The 27,323-nt window shown below is 39.7% G+C and overlaps 1 protein-coding gene across 1 annotated transcript; it reads right to left on the bottom strand.

Moving 5' to 3' along the window:
* Positions 1-16,366: 16,366 nt before the first annotated feature.
* LOC122565031 (gonadotropin-releasing hormone II receptor-like) lies at positions 16,367-26,368 on the bottom strand. The gene is made up of 3 exons (XM_043720676.2): positions 25,001-26,368; positions 21,747-21,954; positions 16,367-18,100 (listed from the first exon to the last, which is right to left on the bottom strand). The coding sequence occupies exons 1-3, from the start codon at positions 25,553-25,555 to the stop codon at positions 17,823-17,825; spliced, it is 1,041 nt and encodes a 346-aa protein (XP_043576611.2). The 5' UTR covers positions 25,556-26,368; the 3' UTR covers positions 16,367-17,822.
* Between the last annotated feature and the right edge of the window lie 955 nt (positions 26,369-27,323).

Below are 27,323 nucleotides of genomic sequence, written 5' to 3'. Positions count from 1 at the left end.
CTCCACAACCTTTGCTCATAGACAAGTTGTCTGTACCTATTGATCATCCAAACTGCTTCCAATGAAATTATATGTTTCCTTAATTACGGGGACCAAAGCTGCTCACTGTACTCCAGATGTAGTCTCACCAGCACCTTGTACAGTTGCAGCAAGACTTCCCTACTCTCATACTTCAACCCTCTTGAAACAAAAAACAACATTCCATAAGCACCTGCTACCCACTGCACATGTGTGCTGGTTTTCTGTGTTTCATGCAGAATTACCCCAAGCTCCTTTGTGTTGCAGATTTAAAGCCTTCTGCAGTTTTAAAAATGTATTTAAATAGTACTCTGTTCTTTTGTCCTCCCTTCCAAAATTAACAACTTCACATTTTCCCAAGCTATGCTCTGTTTGCCATCTTTTTGCCCACCTAGTTAACCTATCAATAGCTCTCTCTAAACTGTTTGTATCCCTCTCATAACCTGCCTTTCCACCTATTTTTGTGTCTTCTGCAAATTTGGTAATAGTACATTCATTTCCTTCCTCCAAGTCAGTAATATAGATTGTAAACAGTTACTATCCCAGCGCTGATCCCTGTGCAACCCCATTGGTCACCAGCTTGAAAAACAACCCCTCATCTTCCATTCGCTATTTCCTGCCATGAGCCAGTTCTCTATCTATGTAAATATATTGCCTCCAACACTGTGGGCTCTTATCTTCTGACTTTACCTTTCATGAGGTACCTTGCTGAATGTCTTCTGGAAGTCAAAATACAACACCTTCTCAGAAAATCCCACCAGCTTTTGCTAGGCATGACCTCCCTGTGACAAAGCCATACTGACTACCCCTGACCAACCCTTGCTTCTCTAAATTGAGATTAATTTTCTCCTTCACTATTTTCTCCAATAGTTTCCCTACCACTGTTGTTAGACTTAATGGTCTATAGTTTCCCGGTCTGTCTTTACCTCCATTCTAGTTGGGAGGAAACACATTAGCTGTCCTCCAGTCATCTGGCAACTTCCCTATGGCCAGAGCTGATTTAAAAATTTGGGTCAGGGTCACTATAATTTCCTCCCTCGTCTCCCACAGCAGCCTGGGGTACAAATCATCTGGACCTGGGGATCTCTCCACTTTTAAATCTACCAAAGCCTCCTCGCTTCTTATATCAATCTGCTCAAGAACTTCACAGCCCATTTTCTCGAATATTAATCTTGCACCTTTCTTCTGCTGAGCAAAAACAGAGATAAGGTTTACATTTAATACCACCAAAGTCCTCTGGTTTCATAAAGAGATTGCCCCCTTGAATCCTAAAAGACCTTACTCTTTCCCTGGTTATTCTCTTCCCTTTGGTATACTTGTAGAACATCTTGAGATTCTCTCTAATCTTGCCCGCCTGTATTTTTTCATGAGCCTCTTTGCTCTCCTAACTGCTTTCTTGAGTTCCTCTCTGCACTTCCTATTATCCTTTGGATCCTGCGTTAGTTGTACCTGTTATATGTCTCTCTTTTCCTTCTTATCCAGTGCAATTTATTCCTAGTCAAAAAAGGTACTCTGGGCTTGTTGCTCCTACATTTCACCCTATAGAGAATATGTTGGAACTGTACTCCCCCCAGTACCTTTTTAAACACCTCCCACTGTTCTGCTGTAGATTTACCCTCAAGTAGCTGTTCCCAGCTGTTTTGAATAGATCCTGCCTTATTTTAATAAAATCTGCCTAACATCAATACAAAACCTCTTTTACAAACCATCTTTCTCCTTTCCCAGAACAAACTTAAAACGTACTATGTTGTGATCATCCTCATTAAAATGCTCCCCCAGTGCCACCTTGAACACCTATCCGACTTCATTCCTGAGAATGAGTGCCAGCAGTGCTCGGAACTATTCACTTACCTCTTTTCTGAATCCTCCCCATTGGCTTCATATCCCTTCTAAAAATGTCATACACAGATTCCTTCAAGTGAAGCTGACCTATTTTTCATGAAGGTTCACCACTCCTTGCTTTTTGAATTATCCTATCCCTCGATTTTTAAAACTGAAAATGCCATAAACTCTTATAACCATTTAATCAACCGTAATGGCTGAAGATTTCCATCCAGTGCCAGGATGGTATCTGTGCAGAGGTCATGGTGATAATTTCATTTCTCTCACTGGATGGAGCAAGGTAGTTAACCAACGCAAAATAATGCTACCAAGTGTAAATTAGGTGGCTGATTTTCTATTATCCTGATTTTCACTTGATAGCTACAGTTCAAAGTGCTCTGTTGAAATGCTGAGGAAAATGGTAAAAGCTTGAAAACAATTATTTTATACATATACAATTCAAACCGTCAGCACTGCCTGCACTAATCATCACAGCCATCCACATTTGATAGATGGTTCAAACTCATTAGCATCTTTAAAGGTAAATAATTACAAAGTGCTACATACAAGTTATTAAACATATCAGCCAATTTGTTCAGACCTACACTTAGCTTTGTACATTTTTTATATTATGCATCCAGTCAATGTCTCCATTTGCAAGAACAACATTGTCACCCCTTTAATAGTAGGAGCTCGCCATCTGCTGCCAGAGGATTGCATTACAGCACACATTCAAAATGTTATCACTCAGTGAAAGATCAACCACTTGAGCAAAGATGAGAATTGACAAGCTGAAGAAGAGACATAAACAGAACCCAGACGCTGATGTGACCTTGTGTTAAAGATATCAATTGATCAAAGCTGTATGAATTTTCCACTGTCTTTCGTTGTGTTTTAAACCAGATTGAGACTTCAGACAATTCCAATCAAGTGGTTTTGCCAACCATCACACACAATAGGCAAATCACCTTAGCATGTGATCAGTATTTGACAGGTGTTCTATTATTAACTTCAGAAACCTTTTGCAAAAAATGTGTCTGTCCACAAGAGGTGGGTTCTGTATTTTGCCATGTGCGAGTTAATAACACATGGGCAGAGCTAATAAAATCAAATTTACCAGGGCACTTCTGATCACAGAACCCAACTAATGTTTTTTTCATTGAAATTAATGGAAATAAATCCAGCAGATTCACTGAAGGGCACACAATCTGCCATGCAGCCAAATTTATTTCTGTGTGTCAATATTTAATTTAGGTGGTGAAGGCAAAAATCTACTTCGATGTCTTACTTAATGACTGAGAAGTTATGAAAAATCTTCTTACTGCAAACAGAGATTGCAAAAACAAACCCCAAGTATGTGCATATGCTTTCCTAAGATGAGCCTGAGCAATCTAGATATTGATGGGCCATCATTTCAAACTGGAAAGACACTTATTAATAAAGTTTTCAAGAAGAGGCATATATAGAGTGGATAGTCAGAAGCTTTTTCCCAGGGTGGAAAGATCAACTGCAAAAGGGAACAGGTTCAAACTGAAAGGGGGAAAAGTTAGGGGAGAAGTGCAGGGAAGATTTTTCACACAGAGGGTAGTGGGTGCCTGGAACACACTGCCAGTGGAGATGGTGGAAACAGACACGTTAGCAATGTTTAAGGCATACCTTGATAGACACATGAACAAGAGATGAATAGAGGGATAGATACTGCACATGGTCAATAAGTAGTGGGTATAAATAAGGAATAGGAATTGGCACAGGCTTGGTGGGCCGAAGGGCCTGTTCCTGTATAATATTGTAAATGGTCAGGAAACATTGCCATACATGTCACGGCCATTCATGCTATCATGCCTATCCAATACTTCTCCTACATGAGTGCATGATCCAAACTAATGCTTCAATGCAGTATTGAAGGAGTGCTCCATTGTCTTTTAATGATCAAGGCCATGTCTGCCCTTTCAAGTGGATGTAAAGGTCCCATGTCAAAAGGCAGAAGGAGAGGGGTGTGAATAGTCAAGCCCGACAGCACTACAAGAAAGGTCGGGCTGGCATTGGGTAAGGGGATTTGGGTCCAGCAGGAGGGAGAGGCCTTGGGTCATGGAGACATGGATGAGAGTTTTGGTTCCCTGGAGGAAACTGGAGCGTATCACGTTCCAGTGGTGGGAATGTGCCAGGTCTTGCAGCGGGGTAGGGTTGATGTCAGATCAGGGTCTGAGGGTTTGGTGAGGATTTGAGGGAGATATAGTTGGGATGTTTAATGTTAGTTTGGGGTCAGGTTAATAGTTACTCAAGAGTTAGACTAGTTATTTCAAGCTAAACATTTCTTTAGTAGCTATTTAAGTAACTAATTTAACCAATTAAATGGAAACTTTTGGAAGGTTTGAGGGGTGAAGGAATGACCAAGTTGAATCTTCAATTTCATGGGCCATTCCTTCTGTGTCTGCTACATTGGGGATTCCATGGGCTCTCCATAGAATCCTTACAGTGTGGAAACAGGCCATTTGGCTCTACAAGTCCACACTGATCATCTGAAAAGTATCCCACACAGACCCATTTCTCTATGTTTACCCCTAAATAATGCACTTAACCTACTATCCCTGAACATTATGGGCAATTTTAGCATGGCCAATTCATCCAACCTGTATATCTTTGCACTGTGGGAGGAAACCAGAGCAAACCCACACAGACAGTTGCCCGAGACTGGAATTGAACCTGGGTCCCTGGCACTGTGAGGCAGTAGTGCTAACCACTGAGCCATCATGCCACCCATGTCCATCTACACGGCAGAAACAATTATCTGTCCATTGAAAAATCCAGACAAAGCCCCTCAAAGATTTTTCAAGGCTAAGGAAGCCATTTTATGGGACTACTGGAGTGGTATTTTTCATTCATAAAAAATTGTCCAAAAATATATTGTGCCTACTATACATAAGCAATGTCTTGTGTGAATTTCGTCACCAGTGTAATGCCAATTATGTAGGCCATTCATTTCGGTGATTAGCTAGTCAAGTCAAACAAATGATCTTCAGATGTTCATACAGGCAGATTACAGACTGTACTCAAGTAGCCTGTGCTTGCAAAACTCAAACAACATGTCTTGTGTTAGATGTTATTCTGCAAATCTAAAGCACTTGCTGAGGGTACTAACAGCTATGCTGACAAGCTTTTCAAGATAATCAGTCAAGCTCATAATTAGATCATTTACACTTGTTGTAAATAACATACATTTATATTTGGGAAGTCATTCTCTACAAACACCTAGATTAAGTTCAACACTTGCACAACTTTTTCAATTACTTGGGAGCTTGGGGACTCGAGAGTTCCTCATTGCATTCTCCATGGCCATATATCAGCCAATCAGAATTAACCTACCAGCCAATCAGCACCCCCTTTCGCTAACTGTATAAATTTTGGTTGTCCTCATGTGTGCAAGGTAAAACCTTCAGTGACATATTCCTCATTTCAGCAAGACTTTTATTCTGGATCACTCCTTATTCTTTTCCATAGCTCGCCCAAACCTTATAATACCATCACTGCTTTCCCCAAAATGGTCCCCTACTGATCTTTGATCTGCTTGTGCTGTCTCATTCCCAAAACCATATTCAGCACTGTCTCCTTCCTAATTGGATTGGAAATGTACTGATGCAGGAAACTTTCTTCAAAATACTTTAGAAACACTTGCCAATTTCTGTGGTTGGCACTATTACTATTCCAGGAGAAAGTGAGGACTGCAGATGCTGGAGATCAGCAAGAGAATTGACGTTTTGGGCATAAGCCCTTCTTCAGGAAGGGCTTATGCCCAGAATGTCAATTCTCCTGCTCCTTGGATGCTGCCTGTCCTACTGCCCTCTTCCAGCAACACACTATTACTATTCCAGTGTGTTTTAGGATAACTAAAGCTCACTTGTTAATTATTCTGTAACCTTTTCATTCTGTAATTTCCTTACCAATATTTTTATTTCTAGCTTTATGACTAATTAACAGTCGATAGAATCCATACAGTAGTGTAATGTTGCCCTCAGATTCCTAGTTTTAACCAGACAGATTCCGTCCTTGACTGCTCTATCCAGCACTGTTATATACTCCTTAATCAATACAGTCATCTCCCTCCTGTCCTCATGTCTTTCCTTAACAACTCGTATCCAAGAATATTTAGTGTCGGACTGCAGGCCTCCATTATTCAGAATCACAGAAGCGTTATGATACAGGAGGCCATTTGGCCCAAAGTCTTTGTGCTAGCTCTCTAAATGAGCATCATTACTTTGTGACATTCTCCTGACTTTACCTGGTAACCATGCACATTGTTTCCATTTAAATTATCATGTAATGGTCTCTTGAATGTTTCAATTAAACATGGCTCCACCACACTTCCAGGCAGTGCATTGCACACATAAACTAATCATTGTGTGAAAACTCTTTTTCTTGCTCACATTTATATATTTTGCACTTTAAACTGCTATCTTCTCATTCGTTATCTGTGGGAACAGTTGCTCCATATTCTACCAAACCTTTGCTCCTACGTCTTACAGCCTTATCTCATCAAGCACTGGTGTCTTGTTAACTTTACTTACTACAGACTATCCAACATTTCTTCCTTTTCTATTCTCTTGTAACAATGTTTCTTCCTCTGTCACCACGGCTTGTGTCGAATATACCTCCTTGATAAAGACACATGCAAAATGTTCATTTAATACCTCAGCCAAAACTTCTGTCTCCACTATACATGACATTTTTCATCCCTACTCAGCCTTCCCCCTTTTACCACTATTTTACAATTTATATGGCTATTAAGATGTGGGACTCCCCTTTAAGTTGGCTAACAATCTTTTCTCATAGCACTTCTTTACTTCTCTAATATGCTTTCTCACTTCCTCTCTGAACCTTAAGCATTCCTTTTTGTTCTCAATTGTATTTTCTCCCTGACATGTGTCATAAGCACAGTTTTCTTCTTTATCTTAGTTTCTATTTCTTTTATCATTCAGGGAATTCTGGATTTATTTATCCTACCTTGTCCTTTTGAAGGAATATGCCTCGACTGTACCCAAACTTCACCACTTTGAAGGTAGTGCATTGCTCAGTTACAGTTTTACCTGTCAACCTTTGAATCCAATCCATCCCACCTGGCTCCATTCTTGCCTCACTGAAGTTGAATCTCCACCCGTCGATTTTTCTTACTCTAGATTGGCCATTGCCATTCTCCCTCATCACACCAAATTTTATGATACAGTGATCACTGTCTCCTAAATGTTCCCGCAAGGACAAATGAGCTCTTTGGCCCACCTCATTTCCAAGAACCAGATCCAACATTGTAGCATTTCTTGTGGGACAGGATATGTCCCTCTGTAGAAAACTTACTTGAACACAATCTCGGGAATTTTATTCCTTGCTGCTCTTCGTACTACCAGTATCTCAGTCTGTATTTGAGTAATTAAACTCCCCCACGATAACTACTCTATAGTGTAGCATCTCTTTGTAATTTCCTTGAGATGTGTTCCTCTATATCCTTGTCACCAGTAATAGATCTATAGAATACACACCAATGTAATTGTACACTTTTTGTTCCTCATCTTTAGCCAAAATCTTTCAGTCTTGAAACCTCTGGGACATCTTCCTTCTCCACCACTAAATGCTTTCCTTAACCAATACTGCCACACCTTTCTTCTTTCCTTGCTTTTTTTTCCTCCTTTCTGAACATATTGTCCTCAAAAATATTAACAGTGTGTTCTAACCTTCATTGAGCCAGTTCTCTGCTGTTGCCACATCGCGGCACGGTGGCTCAGTGGTTAGCACTGCAGCCTCACAGCACCAGGGACCCGGATTCGATTGCAGCCTCAGATGACTGTCTGTGTGGAGTATGCACATTCTCCCTGTGTCTGCGTGGGTTTCCTCTGGGTGCTCTGGTTTCCTCCCACAGTTCAAAGATGTGCAGGTCTGGTGAATTGGATATACTAAATTGCCCACAGTGTTAGGTGCATTAGTCAGAGTGAAATGGGTCTGGGTGGGTTACTCTTTGGGGGTTGATGTGGACTTGTTGGGCCGAAGGGCCTGTTTCCACACTGTAAGGAATCTAATCTAATCATATTCTCCCTTGGTATCTATGACCATGCCAAGTTGATTCAAAGCCCCCCTGGCAGCACTAGCAAAATGCTCCATGTGGAACTCAGTTATGTATGCTCAGCTTATACTTATGCCCCCACCTTTCCCAGAGAAAATCGTGGTATCCCAGGAAACTAAAGACCACCTCTTGCACTATTTTCCCAGCCGCACATTCAAACGCCTTATCCTCTAATTATATGTGGCCCACTGCAAGTAATCCAGAGACTACTACCTTTGAGGTTCTCCTTTGTAATTTTCTATCTCAGTTGCTCTTACTTCCTTCTTCCTTCTATCCTGGCCTGCTGAGTTGCTTGCGGTGGCATAGATTTGACTCTGAGAAAGCTTACCATTCTAATCAGCTTCCAGAATGGAAAACCAATTCGTGAGTGGGACACCAAAGAACTCTGCGAAACTTGCCTGTTCCTCTTAGATTGCCTGATGGTCACACATTTCCCTGCTGCTTCCCAGTCTTTAAGCTGCAGTGTGACCACCCCCACAGAATGTGCTATCCATGTAACCCTCAGCCTTGTAGATGTGCCTCAGTGACTTCCAGCCTGTGATTAAAATGAGAGATGAAGGGGGTGGGGTTGGGGGGAAGGTAGCTGAGAAAGCGATAGGTGGATGAAGATGAGGGAGAAGGTGATAGGTCAGAAGGGGGAGTGATGGATATGTATGGAGGGTGGTGCTGAGTTGGAGGCTTGGGACTGTGATAATATGGGGGAGGGCGAAGGGGAAATGAGGAAGGTGTTGTAATCCATAGAAGTCTTACATAACTTATGCTCAGTAATATTTATCATCCAGTTCTGTCCTTTTTTTTTCAACAATCTCTCCATTATTGCTATAACTTCAAATTCACATGTGGCTACCTGCATTTTCATGTTTGTGATGCATGAGACCAGTGAAGCAAATATACATATACTCTCAATTAATTAAGAGTACTACTGTATGGCAGTATGCTGATTATCTTCAGCATACTGCCATACAGTATGCTAATATCTTCAGGTTTGGTCATGTTTCCACAATCATGTTTACGGATTGTGAATATACCTGGCACAGATGTACCTTAGAATCATCAGAGTTGGCGGGTTTCATCAAAAATCCTGAAATTATTGAATTATAAGCTTTGATAAAAGGTGGACATTTCTTCCAAGTTATCAGACAAAGGAAAACATGAACTAATATGTTATTAGTCTTGTCTTATTTAAAAATTGTCACAATTAACTACTATTGTTCAACTTAGTTGTTTGCTTAGTTTACTCTCAAAGTTACAATCTCCCATTACCAACATTTCTACATTTTAATGCCTTAAAGAAACAGAACTCCTCATTTCCAAGTAACCACGGTTAGTGTCAATTGTTACGTCTAAAGTTTTCACTCCTTTTGGATCCTACAGCAATTTAACTAAAGCATTCAACCTTCATTGTTTATTGCAAGGAGCCTAGGTTTCTATATTTTTAGAACAATATATTGTACAGTGCTTACAGCAAAGAGTGGTGTACAGCTATTTGGCCTATCATGTGTGTGCCAGCTCTCTATAAGAACTCCACTGATCTCACTGCTTCACCTTTCCCCTTCAGGTAATTATGCAATATCTTTTGAAAGCTACAACTGACTCTCACACCATCTTTCTGTGTTTTGTTGTAGTACAGGAGATTGCGATTGCATGAAATGTATGTGTCAGTCAGCTTAGATTTGTATGGTTTATGCTTATAAATAAATTTAGTGTATGAAACTGAGTTGCACAAATCAGGAGGTTCTCAGAATGTATTTCTTATTTCAGGTGAGCCGGCCAATCTTGTTTAAAGGAGTTTGAAACATCACAATTTACCAAGTAACTCCTGAAATAAAGAGAGGGCATAGAAATAACTCGGGTTGACCTTTCAGCCTACTCTCCAGCAAACTGGTAATGGAGTTAGATGAGGAGCAGATTAGGTTCAATTGATTATTAGCCTGTCAAATCCACAAGGATAGTACCTTGCCTTCACCAACTAAGTGGTAATTTGGTGGAATAATTGCTCCATGTGTCATAGATCTCATGCAATTCTTAGTCCATTGACTTGACTTGAATACAAATCAGGCAGGTTCTGTAAGGAATAGGATCTGTTCCAACAGATTATTACAAAGCCAGTGAAGTTCAAAGTCTATCCCTTTCTGTTTGCTCACTCATAATTCATTGTCACTTGATCCAGGTAGCAAATAACTGCTGGCATCAGTGGTTCCTAGTAAGCTCAAGATGGCAGAGAATTGGAAGGTGGAAACTTTGAAAATAAATGTTGATGTAAGCCAGTTTCTGTTCAAATTCAAAAAAAGTATCATTTAAAGAAGTAGAAAAATCTCATTCTCATCATGCAACATTTTAATTCCTAAATACATATACTCTCAATGACCAATCTCCCACAATGGGTGCTTAGAATAGTGGACTGCACTAATAATCTATAAATCAATGAATCTATACACCATGACTCTAAATATGACTCATGGTAGTTTGATCATTAAATCAGTTGACCAAATCTGGAAATGAAAAATCATGAAGCTGATGTCCCTAAGGGAAGGAAACCTGCTGTCCAGTCTGAACTAGAGTTGACTCCTGTCGCACATCAATGAGTTTTCCCATGAATGAACCACTCAAATTGCACAAAACTGCTTTAGTTTGTAAAGTCCATCACCATTGCTTAAGTCAAACATCAATATCAATAAGCAACAATGATCAACCTTTCCTACACTCTGGGCAGCTCTGTTTCCTGAGGGGATAGGATGTGAAGCAGTAGGGATAGTTCAGGGTCCTAGCACAATTAAAAGCTAGTAGCCTTTATCTCAGAGAGGAGAAAATGAGGACTGAATGAAGGGCTTATGCCCGAAACATCGATTCTCCTGGACCTTGGAAGCTGTCTGACTCGCTGTACTTTTCCAGCACCACACTCTTGACTTTTATCTCAAAGAGACTGGAATACATAGGGGTAGAAGTTATTCTCCTGTTATATAAAACTCTGGTTAGCTCCTATTTAAACAGCATGCTCAGTTCTGTGTGCCACTACTCAGGAAAGATGTATTTCATTTTTGAGGGGGCACAGTATAGATTCACCAGAAAGATATTAGTGTTTTATGGGGTTTAGTTATAAGGACAAGCTGCATAACTCAGGTTTGTCTTCCTCTGATAATTAAAGACTGATTGATTGATTTATTGTTGTCACTGGTATTGAGATACAGTGAAAAAAGTTGTTTTGCATGCTATACATGCAGATCGTACCATAACAGTGCATCGGTAGCAGAACAGTGTGCAGGATACACTGTTACAGGCTCAGAGAAGATGCAGGGAGAGAGATCAGAATTAACATTTGAGAGGTCGGTACAAAAGTCTGATAATCATGGGGAAGAAGCTGTTCTTGGGTCTGTTCAGATGTGTATTCAAACTCTTATATCTTCTGCCCAGCAGAACAGGGTGCAAAGAAGTATAACTGGGGTGGGAAGAGTCTTTGATTCTGTTATAAAGTCATAGAGATGTACATCACGGAATCAAACTCTTCAGTCCAACTCATCCATTCCAAGCAGAAATCCTAAATTAATCTAGTCCCATTTGACAACATCTGGCCCATATTCCTCTAAACCCTTCTTATTCATACCCATCCAGATGCCTTTTAAATGTTGTAATTATACCAGCCTCCACCACCCTCTGAATGGAAAAATTGCCTTTCAGGTCACTTTTAATTCTTTCCCCTCTCACCTTAAATTTATGCCCTCCAGGGGAGTTTTGGATTCCCCTGCCTCGCGGAAAAGATTTTGACTATTCACGCTATCCAAGCCCCTCATGATTTTATAAACCTCTATAAGATCACACCTCAGCCTCTGATGCTGAAAATAGCCTCAACCTATTCAGTCTCTCCCTGTAGCTCAAACCCTCCAAACATGGCAACATCCTTGTAAGTCTTTTTTGAACCCTTTCAAGTTTCACAACATCCTTCTTACAGCAAGGAAACCAGAATTGAACATTAGTATTGCTTTCCGGAGGCAGTGGGAAGTAAAAATTGAGTCAATAGATGGAAGGCTGGGTTGTGTGATGGACTGGGCTGTGTTCATGACTCTCTGTAGTTTCTTATGGTATTGGGCAGAGCAGTTGCCCTACCAAGCAGTGATGCATATAGATAGGATACTTCCTATGGTACACCTATTAAAAAAACTAACAGTGATATCTTGAAGCATTTAAGGCAATTACATAATTTTGTAGGTGACAACTATTTCCTCCAGTGAAACAGTCCAGAGAAAGGAGCAATAACATTGAAATTAGATTCTATTCAGAAAGAATATCAGGAAGAAGTCTTCACACATAAGGTAATGGAAATCTGGAATGTTTTTGCCCGAACATTTGCAATACCCTAGTGCATTGAAACCATGAAAACTGAGATAGATTTTTATTTTGCTAGATAAATGTATTGTTAATGATTTGACACTAAGATGAATAACTGTAGTTAAGATGCAAAGCAGCATGACCTAACAAATGCTGCTTGAGAGGCTTCATGGTCTGCTTGTGTTCCTATGTTCCCGTCATCAATTTTGGCTTAATCGAATTGAGTGACAGAACATGTGTGAATGCTTTTCCCTCAGGTAATTCTGCACAGAATGAAAATAGAATCTGTGACCTTATCTTTTGTATAGGTTAGTTATGCAAGTCGAACACAAATGTAGAACTCTTAATCTGTAAGCACTAACATTTAAATGATAACTAGCATATTTCTCATAGAATATAAATGGTAAAACATGTTTTGTAATAATGAACGGCATCTAATAGGTATATAAAATTATTGATATTTATGTGCGCAAATGTGTACTTATGCACTTATATGGATGGATGGTTACTTAAATGTAGCTTTAGAAAAAAGCCATTTTCATAGTGTCACATGATTTGATAAGTAGTGCATTTCAGCAAAATTCAAAATTGGATAGTTTCTTATTTGCTCAGGCATGACCATAATATTATACATTGTTTGCAAAAACTACAAGAAGTCTCAACAATAAAGCTTATTATTAATTTGAAAATTAACTTCAACGGTTACTGCCCACCAAAAAAAAGTTTCAAAGCATAACTTTACATTGTTAGTTGCAAGACTCCATTTCTGATTTACATATAACATAATATTGAGTAGTAATATGTTATAGAATTTGTTAAAATTCTTAAGTTAATTGTCTGTGGGTGAATTATAATAACTCACGTGGTGAAAGCAGGGAAACCATACACACCAGAAAAGGAAACTTTTGCATGGCTAAGGGCAAGAGCAGGGATATGGGAAAGATTGAAGAATTCTTTCCAAGTATTTGCACTGGCACAATGGGCCAAATAGCCTCCTTCTGTGCTATATGGTTCAATATTCAATTTCCAATTGCAAAGCAAATTTACAATACTTGCTCAATTAAGCACCTTTGGAAATTTGTTTTGCCATCAGAGGACATTGGCCTGGTGGTTGTGCAGAGAGTAATATAGACATTTCAGCATTGAAACATGCTATTCAGCACAAAAATTCTATGCCAAAGTTAATGCTTCATATCAGACCCTCCTAATTACTTTTATCTCAATCTAGCAACACAACTTGCTATTCCTTTTTGCATCACGTAGTTATCTGGCTTACTTTCAGAAACGTCTGTGTTAATCACTTTAGCTGCTCCACAAGTTAGTTAGTTTTATTGACTGAGGAAAGAGGGTCCTCCTGAATTGCTAATGGATTGATTCTGACTATCTTATTCAAGTCCTCAAGCTTTGCATTCCTACATAAGTGGAATAATCTTTTCTACAATTACAATGGGATAATAATCCTTTCAGCTTTTTAAATACCTGAATCAGGCCATGTCGCAGAAAAACTTACATGAGTATTTGATTTGAATGATATGGTGTTTTATTTATTGTTTCAGTTGTTCAACTAGAAATCTTCACAAGAGATATCAATTATATCCACTGGACAGGATGTCACTGCATGCTTATTGTAAAAGGAGTTTTGTCAGATCCACCACAGAAATGGCACATTTATGACAAAAATTAATCTCTCAAAGAAGAAGGAAGCAAGAAGTGTAAAATGTAATAGTGAGAGGGAGCCAGGAGTCAATTTAAGAGGTGTGTCCACACCTCTGTGATCAATTGTCCCTGAAGGGTATTGATGTATTTCAATTTCAAGCATAAAGGGAATTAATCCAATCTGTCCAACAATGTCTACCAGCTCTTAAACCTATTGTTTACTTTTCAAACTTTAAGCTGAAGCTTATGTTACAATATGTTTCATAATTCCATATATTCCTAACCTGTGGGATATTTACCCTTGACTGCTGTTTATTTTGCTGTCCACCGGTGCTGCTTGACTACCACATCAACAACATTACACTCATCAACCCATTCTATTATCTCTTTAGAAAACTCTACAGTAGTTAAACACAATTCCCCCTTTAGAATTCATAGCTCCTTCAAAGTGGAATTGCAAGTAGATAGGATAGTGAAGAAGGCGTTTGGTATGCTTTCTTTTATTGGTCAGAGTATTGAGTACAGGAGTTGGGAGGTCATGTTGCGGCCATACAGGACATTGGTTAGGCCACTGTTGGAATATTACGTGCAATTCTGGTCTCCTTCCTATTGGAAAGATGTTGTGAAACTTGAAAGGGTTCAGAAAAGATTTACAAGGATGTTGCCAGGATTAGAAGATTTCAGCTATACGGAGAGGTTGAATAGGTCAGGGCTGTTTTCTCTGGAGCGTCACAGGCTGAGGGGTGACCTTATAGAGGTTTATAAAATCATGAGGGGCATGGATAGGATAAATAGACAAAGGCTTTTCCCTGGGGTGGAGGAGGCCAGAACTAAAGGGCATAGGTTTAGGGTGAGAGGGGAAAGATATAAAAGAGATCTAAGGGAAAACTTTTTCACGCAGAGAGTGGTACGTGTATGGAATGAGCTGCCAGAGGAAGCGGTAGAGGTTAATACAATTGCAACATTTAAAAGGCATCTGGATAGGCATATGAATAGGAAGGGTTTGGAGGGATATGGGCCGGGTGCTGGCAGGTGGGACTCGATTGGGATATCTGGTCAGCATGGACGAGTTGGACCAAAAGGTCTGCTTTCATGCTGTACATCTCTATGACTCTATGACTCTATGTGAACTTCATGTTTATTTCCATCTCCATTTATTGACAATCATATTTTAGGCACAGCTTTTCCAGATGAATATTAAAAGAAAAATGACAAGGAGAATGAGGGAAGAGACTAAACAATTGGAAAAATATATTAAACTAAAAAGAGTGGAGTAGAAGAAAATCCACAGATAAATGTTATGGGAATTAGGTAGCTGAATCGGCCAGACTGTAACCTTCCATCAACAGGACTTGGATTCAAATGAGGACCAAACTGATAATATCAGAAAATGAAACCATAAGAAATAGGAGCAGGAATAAACTGCACAGATATAAGATCATGGCTGATCATTTTGTGGACTCAGCTCCATTTATCGACCCACTCACCATAATCCTTAATTCCTTGACTGTTCACGAATCTGTCTTTGCCTTACAAACATTCAACAGGGTAGCTTCAACTGCTTCAGGTAATTCCACAGATTCCCAACCCTTTGGGAGAAGATGTTCCTCCTCAACTCAGTCCTAAATCTACACCCCTTTATTTTGAGGCTATGCCCGCTAGTTCTAGTTTTGCCCGTCAGTGGAAACAACCTCCCTGCTTCTATGTTATCTATTCCCTTCATAATTGTTTTGGTTTCTATAAAATTCACGCCCATTCGTCTTATCCTTAATAATGCTCTATTATTCATAACAATCATAGCTGATCATCACCAAAACAATGCGTTTCTGCCCCCTCCCTGTATCTTTTGACTTCTGAGTGATTAAAAATCTGTCTATCTTAACATTAACACCATTTATTGATGGAGTATCTACAATTTAATTGGGTAGGAAATTCCGAAAGATCATGCACTTTGAAGAAATTTCTCCTTATCTTAATCCTATATTATTTATCAGCCTTTTCTCCTGAGATTCTGTCCCCTTATTCTAGATTCTCAAACCAGGAGAAGCAATCTCTCAGCATCTCCACTGTCAAATCCGACCAAAATTGTAAATGACATCACCTCTCATTATTTTGAACTCCAGAGATTATAGAGTCAATTTACTCAGCCTCTCATCAGAGGACAAGCGTCCCATTGCAATGAACATCCACAGCACTGTCTCCAGTGCAAGTATAGCCTTCCTTTTATTATGGAGATTGAAACTGTACGTGGTACGTGGTACAGATTTTAGATGTGGTTTCATTAAAGCCCTGGACAACATAGCAAGGCGTTCTTAATCTTGTACTCTAGTTCCTTTGTAATAAAAGCAAATAGTGGAATACAAATTCCTACAGTCAGTTGTCTATTGATAAATTATGAGAAATAGTTTGTGAGCCCTTAATCTAGACCTTTGTGGTTGTCAGCCTCCAATACAAAACTTTCTCAAATTTGACACTGATTGGCAATGACATGCAGGTAGGTTTAAGGATTATATAATTGGGTTCACCTTATAATTCATATTAAGAGTCAAAATCCCCTGAGGAAAAGAATCTCAAAGAATTGGGTATAAATACTACTAAATGTGTAATAATGTATCAAAGTCAAAATTTAAATATAAATTTCGCTCTCCTTCTATAAAGCTGGACTTGTAGCAATCTTTATCATCAATTGTTGATTGCTTGTCCTAATGCTCTCGGTATTGACTATTGTCAGACAAATGAAATGATTTAAAACATTTTAATATTGCTAAAGATGCTATGTGAATAAAGGTTGATTTGTTCTTACAGCACTACACCTGTTAATTAACACTGGAATCAAATATTACTCTTGTTTCATTTCCTTTTTTGGAACAAATAATTTCTTATACGAATACAAGAACATAAAAGATAGGAGTAGGAGTGAATTGTGTGGCCCTTTGAGCCTCCCTTGCATTCAATAAAAGAATAGTTGATCTGATTATGGCCTTAAATCTGTTTCCTTTGCTCCCCACCATTAATGTTGATGCCCTTGTGGATCAAAGATTTATCTAACTTATCCTTCAATACATTTAATGATCCAGGCTTATTCAGTCTCCAGGGTAGAGAATTCCAAACATTATCAATCCTACCAGAGACAGTCACTACTTCGTACAAACAGTTAGTGCCTGTGGGCTTTAATAGTGGTGAGGCTGGATGGTATTCTTTTTAAATCTAAAAATATAATAAATCTTTAAAAGAGCACTGACTTTCATGCATCACTGAAAAAGAGCTCCTATGGAGTAAGGAAAACGTTCAATTCAGCAAATAGTTTCCTTTTCTATGAATCTTCATTTGAAGTGTATCTGCACCAAAGGCCACTTCACTCATTAATTCTTCAGAAGCAGTCTGTATGCATCCAAAAGCAGTTATTTGAGTCAACATGCAAGTAAGCACTTTTCATTAGGTTGAGTGCTGATCCAGAAGTGTCTGAGCTGAAAGATATTTGTTCTAGCTGAGTACACAGGAGTGTAGCTACTGAACTATTTATCAGAGTACTGAAGAGGTCAAAGAAACTCTTTCACCAGTTTCATTGTATAACAAAAACGAAAGACCAAAAAGTAAAAGCTCTACTATGTCATCCACTGATCCTCAAATTTACACATGTTGACTGACATTTAACAGCTGTTTTAACTGCATTCAGCTGGGTGCACATCACTTCATAAGCCTATTAACTTGCCATTTACTTCTCTGCAGTCTGCTGAGAATAAACAACGTTCTTGGAAAATATGGGACCAAGTAATGAAGCTACGTGCTGAATTTCACAATTAATTGGTCAGGAAGTTTTCAGGGCATTGTAAGACAACTGTCATTTTTTATTACTCTGACCGTGCTTAATATAGGCTTCAACATGTTGCCCACTGCATCAGCCACTCGTCATCCTAAGATAGCCAATACGACAAACCACAGGATCCACAAAGCTGTTCAGCATCCCAAAAGTAAATAGGGCATGGTTAATTGATTCAGGAATTTCCTTCTTGTTTATCATGGCTGGAAAAAAATTGTACCAAAATCCCAAGACATAGTATGGAGTCCAGCATATGATGAAGGTGCTCACAAGAACAATGGTCATCTTTAAGGTTTTAATTCGCACTTTGGGAATGTAGTTCTTACTACATCTTGAGTCTGCGTCCTTAGAGAATACTAAAGAGAAAAAAAAACATTATCATTATCATTGGTTATCAGTATCTATTTGTTAGAAAAAGCATGTCTTAATTATAACTCAATAGTACTAGATTGTGAAAATCAGCATCCATGAACAGAACACTGTCATACTCTTACCAACATACAAAAGTCTTTCAGTTATGTTCCTTTGCAAGTAAGAGTTTTATTTTTGGATGGAATTTGTAAACCAGATGGCGTGTGCTTTTTTTTCCTTCATTGATGCTAAAGCAAATTTGCTCCCTTCCATTTCTGTAAGTGACTGCAGAATACACTGTGGTGTGGTCAAAAGTGTCATCAGGTAATTTATGAAATAACTCCATAGAGGCAAGTATCCCATCACCAAGTCACCTTTTATTTACAAGTGGAAAATCCTTGGTACTGATCCAGCTTCCTCAGAACCAGCTCTCAGTGAACAAAACCTTTGACATTGCTGTTTATTTTTTCCCTTTACCAAATCATCCTTTATTCACATGTGCACTGTACATGGGCTGTAACCAGCCAGCTAGACTGAGAAAACTCTCTGAAGCTCCTGTTTTCTTTTATTCACCCTCCACTGTGCAGTAGTGGTGTTAATATTTTTCCATACATCACCCATGGACATCATTGTGTAAGAACTTCATTCAATACGTCCACCACCAGGAAAAACACCCATTTGGCCAATGACCATTAACAAGCAAAGTCTAATAATGGCAATGCTTACATGAAAAAAGTGAAGGGTGAGGGTAAGTATTAAATCAAAATAGAGTTGGAGGGGGTCACTCCTGCTTATATCTGTCAGCCAGGGCTCCCAGATTGGATCAGATTAATAGCCACAATCAGGGAACTCATACTCTATGAGGTCTACTTTGATGACCTTGTTACAATCATTGCACTTTACACAAAGGCTTTTCCAGTGCAAGGAAAGCTAGAGCAGTCCAGGTAGACTTAAGTATCTGATCTTCACTCTGCACCTTACTGTGATGTAGACATGAGATTGAAGTCCCAAAGGATGAATAACCATGGCATCAATAAGCATTTTGTGGCAGAGTGAATTAAAGCTTTGGGTAGTAGCAGAAACCCAAATTATTTTTTCTTTCCTCCTTACCCTGGGCAGAGGTCAACTGTTGCACTACTGCCTCTATCTCAGCTGACATCACCAATTTAGATCAAATAGTGGCTAAATTTAGGAACACTTCGGTATATTCCAACACAAAAGTAAAATTCAAGAAGTTAAACATAATATCAAACTTAAAGATAAATGAGTGGTAAGTCAGATGATTGGACAGAATAGAAAAAGCAGCAAAGAGTTGTCTAGAAAAGGAGTGAAAAATTAAATGACAGTGTTGCATCAGTCTTCACCAAAGTGGGTAAAAATAACATCTCAGAAGCAGCTATAAATCAGGAAATGATAAGAAGAGAGGAACTTGGGAAAATCACAATCACCAGAGAAATGGTACTGAGTAAATTATTGAAGCTATGGGCTGGCAATTACCCTAGTCTTGTTGGACTTCATCTCAGACTCTTTCAAGAAAAACTGGCTAGTGAGAAAATTTATGCATTAGTTTTAATTTTCCAAAACTCCCTTGATTTGGGGCAAATGCCATTAGAATAGGAAGAAGTAACTTCTTAATTCAAAAAAGGAGAGAGAAAACAGTAAACTAATAGACCAGTTAAGCTTAACATCTGCTATAGGGAAAATGTTAGAAACTTTTCTTAAAGAAGTTTTGGAGGGCACTAAATAAATTTAACATAATCAAGCAGATTTAGTTGGTTTTGTGAACTTGATTTTGCGAAAGGAAAATAATTTTAACCAATCAATTTGAGTTCTCTGAGGAAGCATCATGCACTGTGGATATGGGGGAACTAAATGGTGTGTTGTGCATAGATTTCCAGAAGACATTTGAGAAGGGCTATGACAAACAATATTGCTAAGGGTGGTGGAGATAGCACAGATACAAAATTGTCTAGCTAAGAGGAAGCAGAGAGTAGGCACAAGTAGATATTTTTCAGGTTGGCCAGATGTAAAAAGTGGTGTGCCGCAGGGTTCAGTACTGGGATATTGATTTATCAAAATTTACATAAATGACTTGGATGAAGTGACCAAAGGTATGACTGCCAAATTTGCAGAAGACACAAAGGTAGTTGGGAAAGTAAATTGTGAGGGAGAAATAAGAAGGCTACAAAAAGATATAGATTGTGAGTTAGTGAAGATCTGGCAAATGGAGTGTAATATCAGAAAATGTGAAAATGACCATTTTGACAGGAAAAATAAAAAGGAATCATACTATCTAAACTGTGAGAAACTGCAGACCTCTGATGCAAAAGAATCTAAGTGTCCTTGCTCATGAATCTCAAGATGTTATTATGCAGATAGAGCAAATTATTAGGAACACTAATTAAATATTATAAGTTATTGTCAATACAAAGCAGGTACATTATACTTTAAGTCATACAGGGCATTGGTGAGACCACATTGAGAATTCTTTGGACCGTACTAGTCATCTTATTTAAGGGAGAATGTAAACGCTTGGAAGCAGTACAGGGATGATTTACCAGATCAATACCCAAAATGATGAGTTATCTTTTGAGGAAAGGATGGCAAGCTAGGCTTGTATTCACTGGAGATTAGTAGAGTAAGACATGATTTGATTGAATCATACAAGGTTGTCAAGGGTCAAGGCAGGGTTGATGTAGAGAGAATTTTTCCTTGAATGGTAGAAGCTATAATTAGGGGTCACTGTTAAAAAATAAGGGGTCACCCATATAAAACAGAGAGGAGACAATCTTTTTCTCATAGACAGTTGTTAATCCTTGGAACTGTCTTCTTGAAAAAGGCAGTAGAAACAGAGTCCTTGAATGTTTTTAAGGCAGAGTGAGGCAATGTTATCAGGGAGATTCAGCAATGTGGATTTCAGATCAGACATGACTTATTAAATGGCAGAGCAGACTCAAGGGGCTGAATGGCCTACTCCTATTGCTTGTTCATTTGTTTGCACATATATTTGAGTTGCTCGTTGTGGCCTTCAAACATTTTTTGTCACTCATTTTAATCATGAATACATCATTGAACTAAGAAATAGTTACAGTCCATCATTTCAAGCTTGACCATCGGCAGGAGCCATGCAGGAGCCGGCCCCACTGCCCTGTCTTTTCCTGTAGCCCTGCACATATTTGTACTCTAAGCTCATTTCATTTCCATTATTTGATTGCCTTGCTCATACAAATCCACAGCATCAGCCCTGAAGCTTTCAAACATATATAGTTTTTTGATGGAGTGAATTCCAGTTTTCTACTATTCTTTGTAGGAAGAAGTCTTTCTTAATATCAAGCCTGGCTGCTCTGGCTAAACTTCTGCTTCTTTTTTGTGATGCTCCCCATTTTGGAAAATAATTTACATTTATCTACACTCTCAAATCCTTTTGTTGCGTTAAGCACTAATTATCCATACTGCAGGGATAAGTTAAAGCTGTCCTGATGCTGATATTTTACGGTTTCTCTCCAGGAACTGTATTTCCTTGCTGATCCTGAACAAAACAACCTGAATGATTTTTAACCAGGTTCACTTATGTGCATGATAGTGACTGCAAGGATAATGATTATTTTTGTTTTGTTAGCAACACAAAAACAGTCAAAGAGAAATATTTACCATCTCCATTTACTGCCATCTTCCTCGTAATGGTGACTAATATACTGGTGTAGCAAAATACCATGATTATAAGTGGCAGAAGGAACAACCAGAGGAAGGTGAAGAGAAAGTAAACTTTTTCCTGCCAAGGCTCCTTGAAGCTGCCATGAGTCACACATTGAGTAAATGGAGCTGGTACAGTAATAGAGACAGTGTGAAAGAGGAACAGCTGCAATAAAAAAAGTTACCGATTACTCATTGCTATACTTGAACATGGAAAACTGATAGAAATAGATGTAAGGTTAGTAATGCAAACAATTGAATCATAACATTTTGCATTACAGAAGAAAGCCATTCAGGAACTGAGCTGGTTCTTTGAAAGAGCTATATGTACGCTTCCAATTCCTTTCACGTATCGATTTAAGGTTTTGAGAGTTAGTATTAAACATGCATCAGAAGTAATGTTGCCAGACCTGATAAGTTTCTCCTGCACTTTCTGTTTTGAATTCGAGTCCCCAGCGTCCACAGTATTTTGCTTTCGCTAAATTTAACTTCCAGAAAAGAGTCATATTGTATCTAAAATATTAACTCTGCTTCTCATTCTAAAGATGCTGCCAAACATGCTGAGTATTTTCCAGCACTTGCAGTTTTTATTCAACAGATTAGCCAGCAGCACCATAATCTAAGCAGCACCAATGGGAGCAGTAGCCAAGACTGGGACTACAGGTAGAATCTAAATTCAAAGTCTCAGAGTCCAGGATCAATTAATTGTGGGCTAGGGGGCAGCCTCACACCAAGGAGAGAAAGCTTTTGTGGTTTGGGAATCGTGATGGAAAGATCAGTGGATGTGGGAACATGCACAAGCAACCATCCTGTTGGCGAGCTATCCCTGCCCTTCACACCCAAGACATGAGCAGGATGATTTTCTGGGCTTCCTCCCCACACCTGAACTCTTCCCACCAGCCTCAAAATTCGTCTGGTCAAGGACCAGCCATTTGTGGCCTCAAGTATGATGAGGGTGAGCAAGCTGCCCTTTGCCTTATCAACTCTCCCATATGTTGGTAGACATGTGGCTGAGGGTGGTGGGAGGCCAACTAAACCAATAGACTGTTAAAAACCATAAGATGCAGGAGCACAACTAAACAAGTCGGCCCATCCCATATGCTTTGCCATTCAAAGAGATCATTGCTGATTTGGTAATCCACTGCTCCACTTACTTGCCTTTTCCCCATAACCCATGATTCCCTTACTGATTAAAAATCTGTCTATCTCAGCCTTGACTACACTTAATGGCCAGCCTTGACAGCCCTCTGTGGTAAAGAATTCCACAGATTCATTACCCTCTGAGAGAAGAAATCCGTCCTCATCTCTGTCTTAAATGGGCAACCTCTTACACTGCCCTCTACTTGTACAAGGAGAAACCAAAACTCAACACCCATCCTGTCAAGTCCCCTAAAAAAGCTAGATGTTTCAATATGGTCTTCTTGCATTCTTACAAACTCCAATGAGTCTAAGCCTAAAATAACCTCATCAACATGTTCCACCGTATCAAAGATTTCAGTACGCATGTCTGGTCATAGAGTAAAGTTATAAAGACCTTCACAGCACAGAAGACTGTTGGGCCCATTTGGTTTATACTCTGGTTATCACTGGAACAATCCAGTCAGATCCATTCCCCAGCTCTGTCCCAGTGGCCTTGTAAGTTTATTTCAAGCACCCATCCAATTTCCTTTTGAAATCATCATTAAGTCTTCTCTGGTGTCCATTACTCTTGTGGGCCATGGGTTACACCGCATTAACACTCACTGAATTAAAAAAAAACTTCATCATCCCCCCCCCCCCCCCCCCTCCACATCTGTTGCTCAGAATTTTCAATCTGCATCCCATGGCCTTTGTACAATCAACTCATTCATTTTGTCTAATCAGTCTTTATCTTTCATAATCTTGTACATTTTTATCAAATCTCCCTCAATCTCCTTTGATCCAAGGTGAGCAAACACAGCTTCTTCAAATTGACTTTGTCGGTAAAATGCCCCATCTCTGTCACACTTTGTTATATCTTTGCAGCCTCTCAAAGACCTTCAGAGCCCTCATAAAGTAAGGTGACCCGAACTGAATACAAATCTCCAGTTGTGATCTAATTCGAGCTCAGTTCTTCCAGTGTCTCCTGCATTTTCCTTACTGCACCTCCTTTAAAATACTACAGCTCTATTTAAATGATCTCTCATGCTAAAATGCATCAGCATATATAAGAACATAAGACCCAGGAGCAGGAGTAGGCCATCTGGCCCTTCCAGCCTGCTCCACCATTCAATAAGATCATGGCTGATCTTTTGTGGCCTCAGCTCCACTTACCCGCCCTCTCATCATATCCCTTAATTCCTTTTACTGTTCAAAAAAAAATCTATCTTAGCTTTAAAAACATTTAGTGAGGAAGCCTCAACCACTTCACCCGACAGGGAACCCCATAGATTCACAACCCTGTCCAATTTATTATGTTCCATTCACCCAGCTACTTGTTACTCGGGTGAGAAATGTGAATGAGAAATGCACTTCATCCAGGTTGGAAAAACATTTGCTAAGATATCTTTGGGTGCTATTAGCGGTGATTTGGTAGATTGTGATTTGTTTGATTGCTTATCCATTAAACTCCTGAACAGTCTCCACAGAAAATTTAAGCGATGTATGAAATGCAAGGCGATAGACAGCAAACATCGTGAGACACCGAAATTTTCTGCAGGTGCTCTGGCTTGGTAAGTTCATCTTGACATCTCAGTTTCATGCATCCTTTTAAAATTGGTGTGTATTAAATGCCCCCACTACGGACAATGAAATACCACGCAGCTAACATCTTAAAACCAGATTTCCTTACTGGGTTTTTTTTGTTTTCAGAGCACTGCTTGAACTTTACGCTCCTGCATTTCAGCCCAGCGTTGGCAATTTCGGCTCGACTGGATCCCCCATATACAAACGTTGTAACCATTGCATCAAAGCGATATTACTAATGCGAGACCGTGCGGTCCCACGTCAGAATGCAGCTTTGCCATTGGAGAAGGATCTGCATATAAGTTCAAATCCCACCTGCTCCAGAGGTGTATAATAACTCTGAACAGGTTGATTAGAGAAAAAAAATCTATTACATCAATCGAGTGTTTTATAGTAATGACTTTGCGTTTTAAAAAAACTCGGATCCTGACTTGTTCGAACTATACTGCAAATACAGGTTGAAACCATTTTTGTCTCGATGCCCAGAGTGTGGATCTTTTGTGTATTACCTGAGGGGTAGCCAAAATGACACTCATGACCCAGGCCCCGATGAGCATGGTTCGGTTCCTCTCATTGGCTCTGCTAATGCCCAGAGGGTGTAGAATGGCACAGTAACGATCGAGGCTGATTACCATCGTGATGAAGGCGCACGAGTACATGGAGAGCAGCTTGAGGAACATGAAGAGTTTGCAGGCGGAGTCCCCAGCGTACCATTGCACCGTGATGTTCCAGGCCGCGTCCAGGGGCATCACAATGAAGGTGACCAGCAGGTCAGCGCACGACAGGTTCACAATCAGTGTCCTGATGTGGGATCTGGCTGTGCCTCTCCTCCTCAGGGCGTCACACAGCACGCTCAGGTTGAGGTAGGAGGAGATCAGGAAGATGGTCAGGGTGATGACGACTCTGACCTTAGAGGCCGTGGAGAAAGTAGGCAGCAGGAGCTCATCGCCGCCGCCCTGGCCCCTGGCCGTGGTGCTGAAACTCCCATCGCTGTCCAGGCTGCCGTTAGCAGCACTGATGTTACAGAGAGGCAAGTCGCTGCAGCAAAGTAGCCGGAGTTTCATTGCATTGGACTCTGCCTCTGACTGGATAGAGCAGTGATCGCGGAGTTAAATCTGACCAAGTGTCCAGATCCGGGCCAGGCGTCCGGGAAGGCTTTCATCTTCTGCATCTTCCTTAGTCGCAAAGGTTAACTCCGAGGTGGGGTTTGGCAGCAGTTCAGAAATTGTGAATGAGTCACTTTTCCTGTTTGTGGGAGGTGCCCTTTCCTCTGCCCTCCCTTCTTCCAGCAGAGCAACTGACCAAGAGGTAATTACAGCATAAAATGCTCCGTAATTCACAGGCCCTTTGAGTTTACTGTCCCAACGCCTTGAGTAAAATTAAGCAATGGAATAAGATTCAAATTGGAGATTTTTCGAAGATATCGAAAAATATATATTAAATTAAATGATTTGAATAATTACTCAAACAAACAACAAATGAGTCGACTTGTCTTGCTAATTTAACCCAAAACGGAATATTGGTTTCAGCAAGTTTTGAACATGATGGATATTGACATGATGTGATTCTGCATAACTTGATGATCCCTCAACTATAATGAAAGGAAAGCAGGGAAGATAGAACAAGACCTTTGATCCGCCCCTTCATCCCGCTGCTTTCCGGCGCTTACTAATGAGGATCCTGAAGGTAGATCAATCGCATTTTCTGATGAACAAGCAATTCTGCATGAGGATAAAGTGTACACAAGGGCGACTTTGTATCTGCGCTGTGAGGTGATTGCAACCTCGCATCTGAATGCTGTAGCTGCAGTGGGTCGCTGTTTTAACCCAGAATGTTACAACCAAGCTATCCTGATGTATATCCTAAGAGATTTTTTTTTTAAATACACGGATTATTTGGCTGAGATCCCTCATTCACAAGCAGGACCATTTCAAGATTCATCTATATCTAAATTCTTTTCCTTGGTCGGTTGAATTGCGCTTTTTTCCCTTCCTTGTTTTCCGATCGTGCTACGCAGGGTGGTATGTTTGGTAAAGACCAATAATGAAAAATGAACTATTTTTAGTTCCTCACGGGATTTCAGTCGCAGTCAATCACATTCGTTCGACCAGCTTCGCTGATATTTGCGAGTAAAATTAGATGTCGAACTGGTGTAGATAATTGAGGCATTAAGACCTAACTTCACTGTAAACGGTGTGGAAACCTACCATCCTTTTCAATCATTATGTTATACTACTTTCGTTCCGATATGTCACCTCATTTATTCCCTTTATGGAGCTATTAAACACAAGGACTGACAGAAAGATTCGCTCGACACAAGATGGTTTTGGTTTCAGCCTATTGTCTGCAGTAAGACTGCAATGGAATTATCCCATAGGGCACAGACACCCACACAATGTGGTGTGTTCATCATCATCATGTTAAAGATTGAGGTACAGAGTACTTGTCCATTTGATTCCGACCTTAGAGTCAATGTTTACTTTTATTTATTTACAGTGAGTTTGGGCGCATCAATACTTTCATTAAAAGACAAGCGGGATGCTCACTCAGCATAATGCAAATGGCCGGAACAGAAACGTGCTGCCGTTGAATCTAACCTGCATCTCGCAGCAAGATAAACAATGCACTCCCTGGGGAGCACTATAGGTTTACATTGTCCAATAAAATGTAGGTACAAGGAAGGAACATTGAGTTACAGGAAACTAAGGTACAATGCGGAGAGCCAAAAGAAATTGAATACTATGCTGCTTACATTCAGCGAAAACAATATTATTTATCACTTATCTGCATCGTCAGCTTTGAGACATGGTAATGCGGGATGATAATGCAATC

The sequence above is a fragment of the Chiloscyllium plagiosum genome, unplaced genomic scaffold (assembly GCF_037043375.1).
Source record: "Chiloscyllium plagiosum isolate Xiang-an unplaced genomic scaffold, Cpla_swu_hap1 HiC_scaffold_2, whole genome shotgun sequence".
Taxonomy (NCBI): Eukaryota; Metazoa; Chordata; class Chondrichthyes; order Orectolobiformes; family Hemiscylliidae; genus Chiloscyllium; species Chiloscyllium plagiosum.
This window is presented reverse-complemented; position numbering and strand designations above follow the sequence as displayed.